This window comes from Salmo trutta, chromosome 12, assembly GCF_901001165.1.
Source record: "Salmo trutta chromosome 12, fSalTru1.1, whole genome shotgun sequence".
In the NCBI taxonomy this organism is placed as follows: Eukaryota; Metazoa; Chordata; class Actinopteri; order Salmoniformes; family Salmonidae; genus Salmo; species Salmo trutta.
Window position 1 is genome coordinate 40,053,570 of NC_042968.1, and position 16,855 is coordinate 40,070,424.

General features: G+C 46.0%; 1 protein-coding gene across 1 annotated transcript; it reads left to right on the forward strand.

Moving 5' to 3' along the window:
- The first annotated feature begins 105 nt into the window (after positions 1-105).
- atp6v0d1 (ATPase H+ transporting V0 subunit d1) lies at positions 106-16,369 on the forward strand. Its single transcript, XM_029768306.1, has 8 exons — positions 106-351; positions 4,976-5,147; positions 6,230-6,408; positions 9,913-9,992; positions 10,140-10,217; positions 12,191-12,367; positions 15,097-15,174; positions 16,176-16,369. Exons 1-8 carry the CDS (start codon positions 222-224, stop codon positions 16,335-16,337), a joined length of 1,056 nt encoding a protein of 351 aa, XP_029624166.1. The 5' UTR covers positions 106-221; the 3' UTR covers positions 16,338-16,369.
- Positions 16,370-16,855: the final 486 nt, after the last annotated feature.

Below are 16,855 nucleotides of genomic sequence, written 5' to 3' on the forward strand. Positions count from 1 at the left end.
ACGCGCTGAAGTCGGATATTTCCGAGTTTCCAGTTGATTTGAACGCGGCATTAGGTCTTGCGCTCAACGTCATCGAAAGCAGAGTCACATGATATTGGTGGCGAGTGATCACGTGTCTTTTTACAGCCGGGTAATCTGCGCTCAGCCCTGTCCAGAATTTATTTTTCTTCCCTAAAACGGTTGTATTTCATCAATATACGGATATATTTTGAGGCCTCAATATGCCTATATTCTCTGAGCTGTATTTTAATGTGGATAATGGTTACTTGGAAGGGTTGGTCAGGGGTTTTAAGGCTGGAATTCTTTCACAGGGAGACTATCTAAATCTGGTCCAGTGTGAAACCCTGGAAGGTGAGTCGGAGCTAACGTTAGCGAGCTAGCTATCTGGCTAGCTATGTTGTCAAATGTACAGAGTGGCTTTTCAAATGGTATTGCTAACGTTAGCTAGCTAGCTATCTGGCTAGCTATGTTGTCAAATGTACAGAGTGGCTTTTCAAATGGTATTGCTAACGTTTCAAAACGTTACTGGATTTTAAAAAAATGTGGCGTTTCCGACGACATGGCCAGTCGCTATGCTACTGTACATGTACCTAGCCTGCAAATAGTTAGTATAACGTTAATGACAACTAGCCAGCTTTAACAGTAGGTTACTAGTATCTCGTGATGGGTCGTTGTATTAGCTATGTAGCTAGCTAACGTTACTTTGTCATGAATAGTAGCTGATGAATTCTCCGTTTTGTATATGTATGTAGGTAATTCGAGTAAAATTGGCTGGTAGCTAGATTTCGAGATGAAATTGGGTCTCTCAACCCGATATTATACCTTGAATTAGTTAGCTAAGGTTAATTTACCTAGCTAAATGTAAGAAGCTGGGAAGCTAGCGTGCCAGTTAGCCCAATAGTGGACTAAAGGAGGTTGACGTTACTCATAAAGGACAGTTTATAATTGTTCGAACAATATGCGACTGTCAGTTGCCTTGTCGCACAGGCATAATATCTCTATCCATCTATCCATCTATCCATCTATCCATCTATCCATCTATCCATCTATCCATCTATCCATCTATCTCTCGCTCTCTCGCTCTCTCGCTCTCTCTATCTCTCGCTCTCTCGCTCTCTCTATCTCTCTCTATCTCTCTCTATCTCTCTCTCTCGCTCTCTCTATCTCTCGCTCTCTCTATCTCTCGCTCTCTCGCTCTCTCTATCTCTCGCTCTCTCTATCTCTCGCTCTCTCTATCTCTCGCTCTCTCTATCTCTCGCTCTCTCTATCTCTCGCTCTCTCGCTCTCTATCTCTCGCGCTGTCGCAACGTCACAGCAACCAGACCAAATCCTCCTGTAACCTGATGTCGGAGTGTTAAACTCCACTGATAGAATGACCTCCTTTTATTTCGTCACACTGGCAGGAAGTTATGTTATTATTAAAAAAGAAATATATATATTTTTATTTTGTATTTTAAAAAATATATATTTTTATTATGAACACAACAAATACAAAAAAACATAAATATACAAACAAGAGTATATAAACTTAACAGACAGGGGTATTGCATATCAAGATACATTTTCAATTTGTCAAGAAGTTTTATGGTGTGTATTGCATTTTGTTTTTACGTTTACTGATACATTTCTAAATAATATTTAAATTCTATGTTAAATAATGTGAAGAGGGGTTTGTTCTCTGCCCACTTCATTTTATGGATAAAGAATCTTCCATGAAAGATAAATCAGGGTCCATATCATTTGGATCAATATAAAACATCATTTCAGAGTCTCTCGGATTAACATTAAATCTTGTTTCTTTTAAAATAAAATCTTCTGACTCACTCCGACATCTTCTGACTCGCTCCGACATCTTCTGACTCGCTCCGACATCTTCTGACTCGCTCCGACATCTTCTGACTCGCTCCGACATCTTCTGACATCTTCTGACTCACTCCAACATCTTCTGTGTTCTGGGTGGTCTATGGGTACCACCCAGAACACACCCATCTAGTGGTTTTAATGTCTATGGGTACCACCCAGAACACACCCATCTAGTGGTTTCTAGGATGTGATAATCGCCTATTGATTGCTCCCTCCATTGCGGCATCTGTTGTCAAACTGGGAAAGCGCTTCTGACTTTGTGGCTGTGTTATCTAATGGACATCCCTTAATTTCCTGGTTGCTAAAATGTTACAATGTTTGCTCAATTATGTGAGAAAACAAACACTGAATAGTGTAGGGAATCATTGTACCATCTAAATCGAAATATCTTTTTAATAACAAAACATTTTTGATTTGGACAAGATAAAACAGCCACAGTCAGAACAGCTTTCCCAGAGAAGTGGGTTAGCTACATCCTAATATGGTGACCGGAGTATGGGAGAGTGGGTGTGTCTAAAGGAAAGTAGTGGGTGGGTCCTAAAGGAAAGTAGTGGGTGGGTCCTAAAGGAAAGTAGTGGGTGGGTCCTAAAGGAAAGTAGTGGGTGGGTCCTAAAGGAAAGTAGTGGGTGGGTCCTAAAGGAAAGTAGTGGGTGGGTCCTAAAGGAAAGTAGTGGGTGGGTCCTAAAGGAAAGTAGTGGGTGGGTCCTAAAGGAAAGTAGTGGGTGGGTCTTAAAGGAAAGTAGTGGGTGGGTCCTAAAGGAAAGTAGTGGGTGGGTCCTAAAGGAAAGTAGTGGGTGGGTCCTAAAGGAAAGTAGTGGGTGGGTCCTAAAGGAAAGTAGTGGGTGGGTCCTAAAGGAAAGTAGTGGGTGGGTCCTAAAGGAAAGTAGTGGGTGGGTCCTAAAGGAAAGTAGTGGGTGGGTCCTAAAGGAAAGTAGTGGGTGGGTCCTAAAGGAAAGTAGTGGGTGGGTCTTAAAGGGAAAAAGTTTTTTTTTTTTTCCCCCAAGAAGATCTTACCGAGATTTAGAATCAAGCCGTTTATCTGTCTCTCTGTGGCCGCTGTCACCTTGGGAACAAAGGTTGCCTACAAATACAAAGTCGCCAATGTCTTTGCAATTGTTACAAACAAGCGAAAAATTTTAAATTAAAAACCGAGATGACTGCAGTAAAAGTAAATCCAAAAGACATGTTCAAATCATTTTGAAAATCAAATTCATGTCAATTTTGTTCTATTTTGCTAATTATAGTTTACACTCTTGTCATTTTTGCCTCAATATTTCAGGACGTGTTACATGTGCTCAATGATGTGCCACATCTGTGATGTAGTGCATTACTAGCCTATGAAAAGGCCTAAGCATTAGAACAAGCCGTCTCAATATCTGCAACCATGACGTCAAGCGTCTGTATTCAACGGAGAGACCTAGGCTATGCTACTAGCCTCACATCATGAATATGCATAGCCTATTAGCCAATATTAGGGTGACAGTTACAATAAGCACACGCATTACAACGCATGATGCAACAGTACACCAAATCATCAATACTTTTAATAAAAAATAAACGAATCAGTTTTATAACTGAAAATTGTACACATTTTTGTGTAAAACTAACTGTGAAATAAGGCTCAGACTCATCCTCGGCTTAAAAACAGAAGTCCAAACTCTCGCGGTACGGTAGCAGGATGGTATGAAACAGAAGACAAAAAACAGCCCAATCAAAACCGTCTAACCCACTACTTTTAACTAGGCAAGACATTTAAGAACAAATTCTTATTTACAATGACGGCCTAGGAACAGTGGGTTAACTGCCTTGTTCAGGGGGCAGAACGACAGATTTTTACCTTGTCAGCTCGGGGATTCGATCTAGCAACCTTTCGGGTTACTCGCCCAACGCTCTAACCACTAGGCTACCTGCTGGTTACTGGCCCAACGCTCTAACCACTAGTCTACCTGCTGGTTACTGGCCCAACGCTCTAACCACTAGGCTACCTGCTGGTTACTCGCCCAACGCTCTAACCACTAGGCTACCTGCTGGTTACTGGCCCAACGCTCTAACCACTAGGCTACCTGCTGGTTACTGGCCCAACGCTCTAACCACTAGGCTACCTGCTGGTTACTGGCCCAACGCTCTAACCACTAGGCTACCTGCTGGTTACTGGCCCAACACTCTAACCACTAGGCTACCTGCTGGTTACTGGCCCAACGCTCTAACCATTAGGCTACCTGCTGGTTACTGGCCCAACACTCTAACCACTAGGCTACCTGCTGGTTACTGGCCCAACACTCTAACCACTAGGCTACCTGCTGGTTACTGGCCCAACACTCTAACCACTAGGCTACCTGCTGGTTACTGGCCCAACACTCTAACCACTTAGCTACCTGCTGGTTACTGGCCCAACACTCTAACCACTAGGCTACCTGCTGGTTACTGGACCAACGCTCTAACCACTAGGCTACCTGCTGGTTACTGGCCCAACGCTCTAACCACTAGGCTACCTGCTGGTTACTGGCCCAACGCTCTAACCACTAGGCTACCTGCCACTGGAAATAGGAAGCGTTTTCAAGTGCAACTTAAGTAACAGTGGTTTCCGGAAAGAATAAACCGGGCCCTGGACATTGCATTGACCACTGTAGCTAGCTAGTTTAACACGCTAGTAGAGTATTTCTGGAAGAACCGTTAGCAAGAACCATTAGCAGCTAAGCTATTCATGATTTCTTCATTACCAGGCTGCCGACCATAAAAGGTTAAATAAATCACAGGTTGATCAACAGTGGGATTTCTATGAGGAACTGAAACTATTGCTCAAAGTATTGCTCAATTAGCTTTTAACACATCATGTAAAATGGAAGCATTCAGGACACATAGCTAGCTAGCCTCTTCCCTTGTGCATGGGTCTCTAATTAGCTTACACATCATGTAAAATGGAAGTATTCAGGACACATAGCTAGCCTCTTCCCTTGTGCATGGGTCTCTAATGTGCTATTAGCATCATGCCCTCTCACAGCAGCATTAACATGAGCTTGTACTTGTCCTGTGCATGTCATTATTGTGTCTGTTGAAAGCCGCTGTTACCTAGTATCTGAAGATGTCTTGCCCCCCCCCCCCCCCCATGCAGACCTGAAGCTCCATCTGCAGAGCACGGACTATGGCAGTTTCCTGGCCAACGAGCCGTCACCCCTCACCGTATCCGTCATCGACGACAAGCTCAAAGAGAAGATGGTGGTGGAGTTCCGTCACATGAGGAACCAGTCCTATGAACCGCTGGCCAGCTTCATGGACTTCATCACGTAAGTCATTGACAGGCTCTCTGGTGTCTGTCTGCCAGCCTCTATCCCAAACGAAGGGGCAAGATGGGTGCCCATATTGACTAGTTAAATTGAGCCTATCTTTCCCATGCATTTTTGGGGGGGGATTGAGGCTTAGAATATCACCTTGTCTTGTTATTGCCTGAAACAATTGGTTAAACTGTATTTGTCTGTCTCCCATCTCTTTTCAGTTATGTGACATCTGAATGCTCCATGTTTCATACACTTCTCTTATACATACATGCATACATGCATATATACACACACACACAAAACAACAGTACAGTAGACTCAACCCTTATTCTGAACAGCTGTACTTCTTCATTACTCAAAAGAAAAACATCAACCAATTTCTAAAGACTGTTGACATCCAGTGGAAGCGATAGGAACTGCAAGCAAGTGCCTTAGAAATCTACATCCACATAGAAAACCCATTTGAAAACGCTGTATATATATATTTTGACTCCCTATTTGCCTGTCTCTGACTATCTGCTTGCACCTGTTGTGTCTGTTATGCCCAGCAGGGGTCTTATTCATGTGTTAGTACAGTATTGATGAAGACATGAGGTTTGGGTCTGTTATGCCCAGCAGGTGTGTTATTCATGTGTTAGTACAGTATTGATGAAGACATGATGTTGAAGCGTATGCTCTGTTTATTTTTCTATTTACTAGCGCTCACTTTTTGTTATTCTTTTGAGCGTGGATTAAATGTATTATGTAATTTTTGCATCTTGTCCTCCTTGGGTAATTCCTCTTCATGATTTTGAGTTCCAGGACTTTTTGAACTCTACATATGATTTTGTTTTTTGTCTCCCACGTACCGTCCGCCTTTCATCCTAGCCTGAGAGAGAACTCTCGTACTGGCTCTCACCGTCGTCCGCCTTTCATCCTAGCCTGAGAGAGAACCCTCGTACTGGCTCTCACCGTCCGCCTTTCATTCTAGCCTGAGAGAGAGAACCCTCGTACTGGCTCTCACCATCTAAGCAATATAAATGTAATATTTGCTATGCTCGTAACTACCCAGTCATCACTGAAACACACTCTCTCTCCTCCCATCTTCACAGGTACAGCTACATGATAGACAATGTGATCCTGCTGATCACAGGCACCCTGCACCAGCGGGCCATCTCTGAGCTGGTACCGAAGTGCCACCCGCTGGGCAGCTTTGAGCAGATGGAGGCTGTCAACATCGCCCAGACCCCAGCAGAACTTTACAACGCCATCCTGGTCGACACCCCTCTGGGTAAGGCAGGACTGTGACTGCTGCATGCCAAATGGCACACTATTCCCTATATAGTGCACTACTTTTGACTAGGGCCCTATTCCCTATATAGTGGCACTACATTAGACCAGGGCCCTATTCCCTATATAGTGGTACTACTATAGACCAGAGCCCTATTCCCTATATAGTGGTACTACTATAGACCAGAGCCCTATTCCCTATATAGTGGTACTACTATAGACCAGAACCCTATTCCCTATATAGTGGTACTACTATAGACCAGAGCCCTATTCCCTATATAGTGGTACTACTATAGACCAGAGCCCTATTCCCTATATAGTGGTACTACTATAGACCAGAGCCCTATTCCCTATATAGTGGTACTACTATAGACCAGAGCCCTATTCCCTATATAGTGGTACTACTATAGACCAGAGCCCTATTCCCTATATAGTGGTACTACTATAGACCAGAGCCCTATTCCCTATGTAGTGGTACTACTATAGACCAGAGCCCTATTCCCTATATAGTGGTACTACTATAGACCAGAGCCCTATTCCCTATATAGTGGTACTACTATAGACCAGAGCCCTATTCCCTATGTAGTGCACTACATTAGACCAAGGCTCTGGACGGTGGGTATCATCAGTATTCACCCTCCTTGGAGGTTTACACGTTTTGTTGCGTGACAAAGTTGGATTGAAAAATATTTAACTGTGAAGACTCACAGCTGTAATCGCTACCAAAAGTGTTTCTAACGTATTGACTGGGGGGGTGAATACTTATCTAATCTAACGTATTGACTGGGGGGGTACTTATCTAATCTAACGTATTGACTGGGGGGGTACTTATCTAATCTAACGTATTGACTGGGGGGGTACTTATCTAATCTAACGTATTGACTGGGGGGGGTACTTATCTAATCTAACGTATTGACTGGGGGGGTACTTATCTAATCTAACCTATTGACTGGGGGGGTACTTATCTAATCTAACGTATTGACTGGGGGGGGGGATGAATACTTATCTAATCTAACGTATTGACTGGGGGGGGGGATGAATACTTATCTAATCTAACGTATTGACTGGGGGGGGGTGAATACTTATCTAATCTAACGTATTGACTGGGGGGGGGGGGTGAATACTTATCTAATCTAACGTATTGACTGGGGGGGGGGGGGTGAATACTTATCTAATCTAACGTATTGACTGGGGGGGGGGTGAATACTTATCTAATCTAACGTATTGACTGGGGGGGGGGGTGAATACTTATCTAATCTAACGTATTGACTGGGGGGGGGGGGGGTGAATACTTATCTAATCTAACGTATTGACTGGGGGGGAGATGAATACTTATCTAATCTAACGTATTGACTGGGGGGGTGAATGCTTATCTAATCTAACGTATTGACTGGGGGGGGGATGAATACTTATCTAATCTAACGTATTGACTGGGGGGGTACTTATCTAATCTAACGTATTGACTGGGGGGGTACTTATCTAATCTAACGTATTGACTGGGGGGGATGAATACTTATCTAATCTAACGTATTGACTGGGGGGGATGAATACTTATCTAATCTAACCTATTGACTAGGGGGGTACTTATCTAATCTAACGTATTGACTGGGGGGGTACTTATCTAATCTAACGTATTGACTGGGGGGGGTACTTATCTAATCTAACGTATTGACTGGGGGGGGTACTTATCTAATCTAACGTATTGACTGGGGGGGATGAATACTTATCTAATCTAACGTATTGACTGGGGGGGATGAATACTTATCTAATCTAACGTATTGACTGGGGGGGGATGAATACTTATCTAATCTAACGTATTGACTGGGGGGGGTACTTATCTAATCTAACGTATTGACTGGGGGGGTACTTATCTAATCTAACGTATTGACTGGGGGGGGGTACTTATCTAATCTAACGTATTGACTGGGGGGGTACTTATCTAATCTAACGTATTGACTGGGGGGGGTACTTATCTAATCTAACGTATTGACTGGGGGGGATGAATACTTATCTAATCTAACGTATTGACTGGGGGGGTGAATACTTATCTAATCTAACGTATTGACTGGGGGGGTGAATACTTATCAAATCTAACGTATTGACTGGGGGGGGTGAATACTTATCTAATCTAACGTATTGACGGGGGGGGGTGAATACTTATCTAATCTAACGTATTGACTGGGGGGGGGATGAATACTTATCTAATCTAACGTATTGACTGGGGGGGATGAATACTTATCTAATCTAACGTATTGACGGGGGGGATGAATACTTATCTAATCTAACGTATTGACTGGGGGGGGGATGAATACTTATCTAATCTAACGTATTGACTGGGGGGGTGAATACTTATCTAATCTAACGTATTGACTGGGGGGGTACTTATCTAATCTATCGTATTGACTGGGGGGGGGGATGAATACTTATCTAATCTAACGTATTGACTGGGGGGGTACTTATCTAATCTAATGTATTGACTGGGGGGGTACTTATCTAAGCAAGGTATATTTGTTTTATTTTTCATTAATTGTGTTAAGAATGTTAGCATTTTTCTTCCACTTTGACATCAGAGTATTTTGTGTAGATCAATGACCAAAAATGTAATGGAACTGTTCCCCCGTCCCGGGGCGGTTTTACTAATGGAACTGTTCCCCCGTCCCGGGGCGGTTTTACTAATGGAACTGTTCCCCCGTCCCGGGGCGGTTTTACTAATGGAACTGTTCCCCCGTCCCGGGGCGGTTTTACTAATGGAACCGGTCCCCGTCCCGGGGCGGTTTTACTAATGGAACCGTTCCCCCGACCCGGGGCGGTTTTACTAATGGAACCGGTCCCTCTCCTGGGGCGGTTTTACTAATGGAACCGTTCCCCCGTCCCGGGGCGGTTATACTAATGGAACCGGTCCCCGTCCCGGGCGGTTTTACTAATGGAACTGTTCCCCCGTCCCAGGGCGGTTTTACTAATGGAACTGTTCCCCGGTCCCGGGGCGTTTTTACTAATTGAACTGGTCCCGGGGCGGTTTTACTAATGGAACTGGTCCCGGGGCGGTTTTACTAATGGAACTGGTCCCGGGGCGGTTTTACTAATGCAACTGGTCCCGGGGCGGTTTTACTAATGCAACTGGTCCCGGGGCGGTTTTACTAATGCAACTGGTCCCGGGGCGGTTTTACTAATGGAACTGGTCCCTGGGCGGTTTTACTAATGGAACTGGTCCCGGGGCGGTTTTACTAATGGAACTGGTCCCGGGGCGGTTTTACTAATGGAACTGGTCCCGGGGCGGTTTTACTAATGGAACTGGTCCCGGGGCGGTTTTACTAATGGAACTGGTCCCGGGGCGGTTTTACTAATGGAACTCATGGAATTGAGAATGCGAAGAAGAAGAATCTTTGAACAACAGTCCGGAGTGTTTTTATATCCTGTAGCGAACACTAGATGGCGCTAAAACTCAACTTGCTCATAAATGTGTCATCCTCTAAATCCTGTTTTTAATGTCTGATCATTTCTTCAGCTGCTTTCTTCCAAGACTGCATATCTGAGCAGGATCTGGATGAGATGAACATCGAGATCATCCGTAATACTCTGTATAAGGTGAGCAAGGGATTTCATTCACCTGTAATACTCTGTAATAAGGTGAGCAAGGAATTTCATTCACATTTTTAATTCACAATGTTATTAAACAACATCATGCATCAGAAGATAGATAGTCATTGACTTTATCCGTGTCTTAATTTCCAGGCTTATCTGGAGGCTTTCTACAAGTTCTGCTCCACTCTGGGAGGAACCACTGGTGACACCATGTGTCCTATTCTAGAGGTCTGTGAGCATGTCCCTTATTAGAAAGTTAACTTGATATACAGTCCCTTCGCAAAAGTATTCAGACCCCTTGACTTTTTCCACATTTTTGTTACGTTACAGCCTTATTCTAAAATGGATTATAAAAAAAACTCATCAAACTACACACAATACCCCATAATGACAAGCAAAACCAGGTTTTTAGAATTTTTTGGGGGGAAATATATTAAAAATAAAAACAGATTTACATAAGTATTCAGACCCTTTACTGTGAGACATGAAATGGAGCTCAGGCGCATCCTGTTTCCGTTGATCATCCTTGAGATGTTTCTACAAATTGATTAGAGTCCACCTGTGGTAAATTCAATTGATTGAACATGATTTGGAAAAGCACACACCTGTTTATATAAGGTCCCACAGTGGACAGTGCATGTCAGAGCAAAAACCAAGCCATGAGGTCAAAGGAATTGTCCTTAGAGCTCCGAGACAGGATTGTGTCGAGGCACAGATCTGGGGAAGGGTACCAAAACATTTCTGCAGCATTGAAGGTCCCCAAGAACACATCATTCTTAAATGAAAGAAGTTTGGAACCACCAAGACTCTTCCTAGAGCTGGCCGCCCGGCCAAACTGAGCAATTGGGGGAGAAGGGCCTTGGTCAGGGAGGTGACCAAGAATCCGATGGTCACTGTTCCAGTCTTCCTCTGTGGAGATGGTTGTCCTTCTGGAAGGTTCTCCCATCTCTGCAGCACTCCACAAATCAGGCCTTTATGGTAGAGTGGCCAGACGGGAGCCATTCCTCAGTAAAAGGCACATGACAGCCCGCTTGGAGTTTACCAAAAGGCACCTGAAGACTCTCTGACCATGAGAAACAAGATTCTCTGGTCTGATGAAACCAAGATTGAACTCTTTGGCCTGAATACCAAGCGTCACGTCTAGAGGGGAAACCTGGTACCTCCCTACGGTGAAGCATGGCGGTGGCAGCATCATGCTGTGGGGATGTTTTTCAGCGGCAGGGACTGGGAGACTAGTCAGGATCGAGGGAAAGATGATCGGAGCAAAGTACAGAGAGATCCGTGATGAAAACCCTTTCCAGAGTGCTCAGGACCTCAGACTGGGGTGAAGGTTCACCTTCCAACAGGACAATGACCCTAAGCACACAGCCAAGACAACGCAGGAGTGGCTTCAGGACGAGTCTCTGAATGTCCTTGAGCGGTCCAGTCAGAGCCCGGACTTGAACCGGATCGAACATCTCTGGAGAGACCTGAAAATAGCTGTGCCACAACGCTCCCCATCCAGCTTGAGAGGATCTGCAGAGAAGAATGGGAGAAACTCTAGGCTCCCGAGTGACGCAGCAGTCTAAGGCACTGCATCTCAGTGCTTGAGGCGTCTCTACAGACACCCTGGTTTGATTCCAGGCTGTATCACAACCGGCCATGATTGGGAGTCCCATAGGGCGGCGCACAATTGGCCCAGCGTCGTCCGGGTTTCGCCGGTGTAGGCCGTCATTGTAAATAAGAATTTGTCCATAACTGACTTGCCTAGTTAAATAAAAACTCCCCAAATACAGATGTGCCAAGCTTCTATCGTCATTCCCAAGAAGACTGGAGGCTGTAATCGCTGCCAAAGGTGCTTCAACAAAGTACAGAGTTTTTAATATAAAAAATATATATATATTTGCAAAATGTCAACTTGTTTTTGCTTTATCGTCACGGGTATTGTGTGTGTGTGTGTGTGTGTGTGTGTGTGTGTGTGTGTGTAGTGATGAGAAAAGAAAACAATTTAATCCATGTTAGAATAAGGCTGTAACGTAACAAAATGTGGAAAACGTCAAGGGGTCTAACTACTTTCCAAATGCACTGTGGTTGTTCTCTTGAGTCATTTATACCGGACCATCCAATTTAAAGAAAAAATTTACCCACACCTTGAAGTGTATTCTAGTATATTAATCTGTCAATCAATCAGTTTCCTATTTCCCATCCCTGTGTGTGTCCAGTTTGAGGCGGACAGGAGGGCCTTCATCATCACCATCAACTCATTTGGTACGGAACTGTCTAAGGAGGACCGTGCCAAGCTGTTCCCCCACTGTGGTAAGCTGTACCCTGAGGGGCTGGCTCAGCTTGCCCGCGCCGACGACTACGAACAGGTCAAAGCTGTGGCCGACTACTACCCTGTAAGTTACTGGTCCTTACTACTACTACTACTACTACTACTACTACTACTACTACTACTACTACTACTACTACTAGCCTACTACCCTGTCAGTGACTGGTCCTTACTACTGCTACTACTAGCCTAGCCTACTACCCTGTAAGTTATTGGTCCTTACTACTACTAGCCTAGCCTACTACCCTGTAAGTTATTGGTCCTTACTACTACTAGCCTAGCCTACTACCCTGTAAGTTATTGGTCCTTACTACTACTAGCCTAGCCTACTACCCTGTAAGTTATTGGTCCTTGCTACTACTAGCCTAGCCTGCTGGCTACTACCCTGTCAGTGACTGGTCCTTACTACTGCTACTGCTAGCCTAGCCTACTGGCTACTACCCTGGCAGTTACTGGTCCTTAATATCAGTCAAAAGAAAAGTTGACATATTGTCAGGTATTCTGCATCATAAAGGGCTTCCACAGCAAGTCAAAGCTTTCCACTGGCTAGCCTAGCCAACCTGGCAGTCTGTCTGCCTACTGGACACTAATGTCACTATTACGCCACCCGTTATTACAGCACAGGGCTTTATGCCACCCGGTATTACAGCACAGGGCTTTACGCCGCCCGGTATTACAGCACAGGGCTTTACACCACCCGGTATTACAGCACAGGGCTTTACACCACCCGGTATTACAGCACAGGGCTTTACACCACCCGGTATTACAGCACAGGGCTTTACGCCGCCCGGTATTACAGCACAGGGCTTTACGCCGCCCGGTATTACAGCACAGGGCTTTATGCCACCCGGTATTACAGCACAGGGCTTTACGCCGCCCGGTATTACAGCACAGGGCTTTACGCCGCCCGGTATTACAGCACAGGGCTTTACGCCGCCCGGTATTACAGCACAGGGCTTTACGCCGCCCGGTATTACAGCACAGGGCTTTACGCCGCCCGGTATTACAGCACAGGGCTTTACGCCGCCCGGTATTACAGCACAGGGCTTTACGCCGCCCGGTATTACAGCACAGGGCTTTACGCCGCCCGGTATTACAGCACAGGGCTTTACGCCGCCCGGTATTACAGCACAGGGCTTTACGCCGCCCGGTATTACAGCACAGGGCTTTACGCCGCCCGGTATTACAGCACAGGGCTTTACGCCGCCCGGTATTACAGCACAGGGCTTTACGCCGCCCGGTATTACAGCACAGGGCTTTACGCCGCCCGGTATTACAGCACAGGGCTTTACGCCGCCCGGTATTACAGCACAGGGCTTTACGCCGCCCGGTATTACAGCACAGGGCTTTACGCCACCCGGTATCACAGCACAGGGCTTTATGCCACCCGGTATTACAGCACAGGGCTTTACGCCGCCCGGTATTACAGCACAGGGCTTTACGCCGCCGGTATTACAGCACAGGGCTTTACGCCGCCCGGTATTACAGCACAGGGCTTTACGCCGCCCGGTATTACAGCACAGGGCTTTACGCCCGCCGGCGTTTTTTTGGTATTACAGCCAGGCTTTACGCCGCCCGGTATTACAGCACAGGGCTTTACGCCGCCCGGTATTACAGCACAGGGCTTTACGCCACCCGGTATTACAGCACAGGGCTTTATGCCACCCGGTATTACAGCACAGGGCTTTACGCCGCCCGGTATTACAGCACAGGGCTTTACGCCGCCCGGTATTACAGCACAGGGCTTTACGCCGCCCGGTATTACAGCACAGGGCTTTACGCCGCCCGGTATTACAGCACAGGGCTTTAAGCCACCCGGTATTACAGCACAGGGCTTTACGCCGCCCGGTATTACAGCACAGGGCTTTACGCCGCCCGGTATTACAGCACAGGGCTTTACGCCGCCCGGTATTACAGCACAGGGCTTTACGCCGCCCGGTATTACAGCACAGGGCTTTATGCCACCCGGTATTACAGCACAGGGCTTTACGCCGCCCGGTATTACAGCACAGGGCTTTACGCCGCCCGGTATTACAGCACAGGGCTTTACGCCAGTGCTTGGCCTAAAGACTCTTTTGTTTTTCCACTTCTGAGGTCAGGCTTGGATACGGAGTCTAACCTGACCATTTACACTCAGCATCTTCAAGTATTTTTCTATTCTGTGACCTGAACATCAATGACAAACATATAGGCCTATCCCATACGCTGAAGTACAGTCTAACAATGTGAGAACAAGTAGACAGCTTTATAGTCCATCTGCTATAGTAATATCCCTTAGATGAATAGTCGCTTTACAGCTTTACAGTCCATCTGCTATAGTAATATCCCTTAGATGAATAGTCGCTTTATAGTCCATCTGCTATAGTAATATCCCTTAGATGAAGAGTCACTTTACAGTCCATCTGCTATAGTAATATCCCTTAGATGAAGAGTCACTTTACAGTCCATCTGCTATAGTAATATCCCTTAGATGAAGAGTCACTTAGAGAAATACACCTGCTGTAAGGCCATGGTATCAGTTTGTAGAACCAGGTGTGATACTGAGCACCTTCACCAAGTCTCGTTCTATTCTGTGACTGTATTCTGTGACTGTGCTCTGTGACTGTATTTAGAGAGGTACACCTGCTATAAGGACATGGTATCCGTTTGTAGAACCAGTTGAACTGAAGCAGAGGACCAATGAATAGGCTCTCAATCCCCCAGCAATACATCTACCCTCCTACATCATCCTATCTGATAGTCCAAAACATATGGTGACCCAGCTCAGACCAGCTATCTCCTCTCCTCTCCTCTCAGGAATACAAGCTCCTGTTTGAGGGAGCAGGCAGCAACCCAGGGGACAAGACACTGGAGGACAGGTTCTTTGAGCATGAGGTGAGCAGCGCGACTCCTACATATCCACACACACACACACACTCCCCTCTCATCATAGTATTAACAGAACCCCCAAGGCCTAGGTGTGGGGTGGGGGGGGGGGTGTGTGTAAGGTATAAATCAGGCTTTTGAAGGTGTAGACTCGTTTTTAGGGGTGGGGTTGTTGGCTTTGTTCATATTGCCATTGGTTTTTAGGCTGAACTATAGTCCAGTGTTTCTCAACCCAGTCATCAGGGATCACTGGTTGTTACACCACGTGGTGTTGAACCCAGTCTTCAGGGATCACTGGTTGTTACACCACGTGGTGTTGAACCCAGTCTTCAGGGATCACTAGTTGTTTCACATATTACACCACGCGGTGTTGAACCCAGTCTTCAGGGATCACTGGTTGTTACACCACGTGGTGTTGAACCCAGTCTTCAGGGATCACTAGTTGTTTCACATATTACACCACGCGGTGTTGAACCCAGTCTTCAGGGATCACTGGTTGTTACACCACGTGGTGTTGAACCCAGTCTTCAGGGATCACTGGTTGTTACACCACGTGGTGTTGAACCCAGTCTTCAGGGATCACTGGTTGTTACACCACGCGGTGTTGAACCCAGTCTTCAGGGATCACTGGTTGTTACACCACGTGGTGTTGAACCCAGTCTTCAGGGATCACTGGTTGTTACACCACGCGGTGTTGAACCCAGTCTTCAGGGATCACTGGTTGTTACACCACGTGGTGTTGAACCCAGTCTTCAGGGATCACTGGTTGTTACACCACGTGGTGTTGAACTAAAATAAGTCCTCTTCTTTCCAGATCATCTTAGTCTTGATATGTCAGGATTTGATTGAATAGTAGATGGCGTGTTCTGTCATTTTTGTCCTCGTTAACCCGCGACACCCGGTGTCCTCGTTAACCCGCGACCCCCGGTGTCCTCGTTAACCCCCCGGTGTCCTCGTTAACCCCCCGGTGTCCTCGTTAACCCACCACCCTGATGTGCTGTGTCCTGCAGGTGAAGCTGAACAAGCTGGCGTTTCTGAACCAGTTCCACTTCAGTGTGTTCTATGCCTACGTCAAGCTGAAGGAGCAGGAGTGTAGGAACATCGTGTGGATCGCTGAGTGTATCGCACAGAGGCACCGCGCCAAGATAGACAACTACATCCCCATCTTCTGATCTGAACACACACACACACACACACACACACACACCAGTACCTCCCTATATTCTGATCTGAACACGCGCACACACACACACACCAGTACCTTCCTATATTCTGATCTGAACACACACACACACCAGTACCTCCCTATATTCTGATCTGAACACACACACACACACACACACACCAGTACCTCCCTATATTCTGATCTGAACACACACACACACACCAGTACATCTCTATATTCTGATCTGAACACACACACACACACACACACCAGTACCTCCCTATATTCTGATCTGAACACACACACACACACACACACACACACACACACACACACACACACACACACACCAGTACCTCCCTATATTCTGATCTGAACACACACACACACACACACACACACACACACACCAGTACCTCCCTATATTCTGATCTGAACACACACACACACACACACCAGTACCTCCCTACATTCTGATCTGAACACACACACACACACACACCAGTACCTCCCTATATTCTGATC

What these genes read in the sequence shown, in the direction of transcription:
- atp6v0d1 (XM_029768306.1), top strand. Translation starts at nt 222, where the DNA reads ATGCCTATATTCTCTGAGCTGTATTTTAATGTGGATAATGGTTACTTG. An exon ending in CCAGTGTGAAACCCTGGAAG is followed by an intron (nt 352 to 4,975) that starts GTGAGTCGGAGC and finishes CCCCCCATGCAG; the next exon opens with ACCTGAAGCTCCATCTGCAG. An exon ending in AGCTTCATGGACTTCATCAC is followed by an intron (nt 5,148 to 6,229) that starts GTAAGTCATTGA and finishes CCATCTTCACAG; the next exon opens with GTACAGCTACATGATAGACA.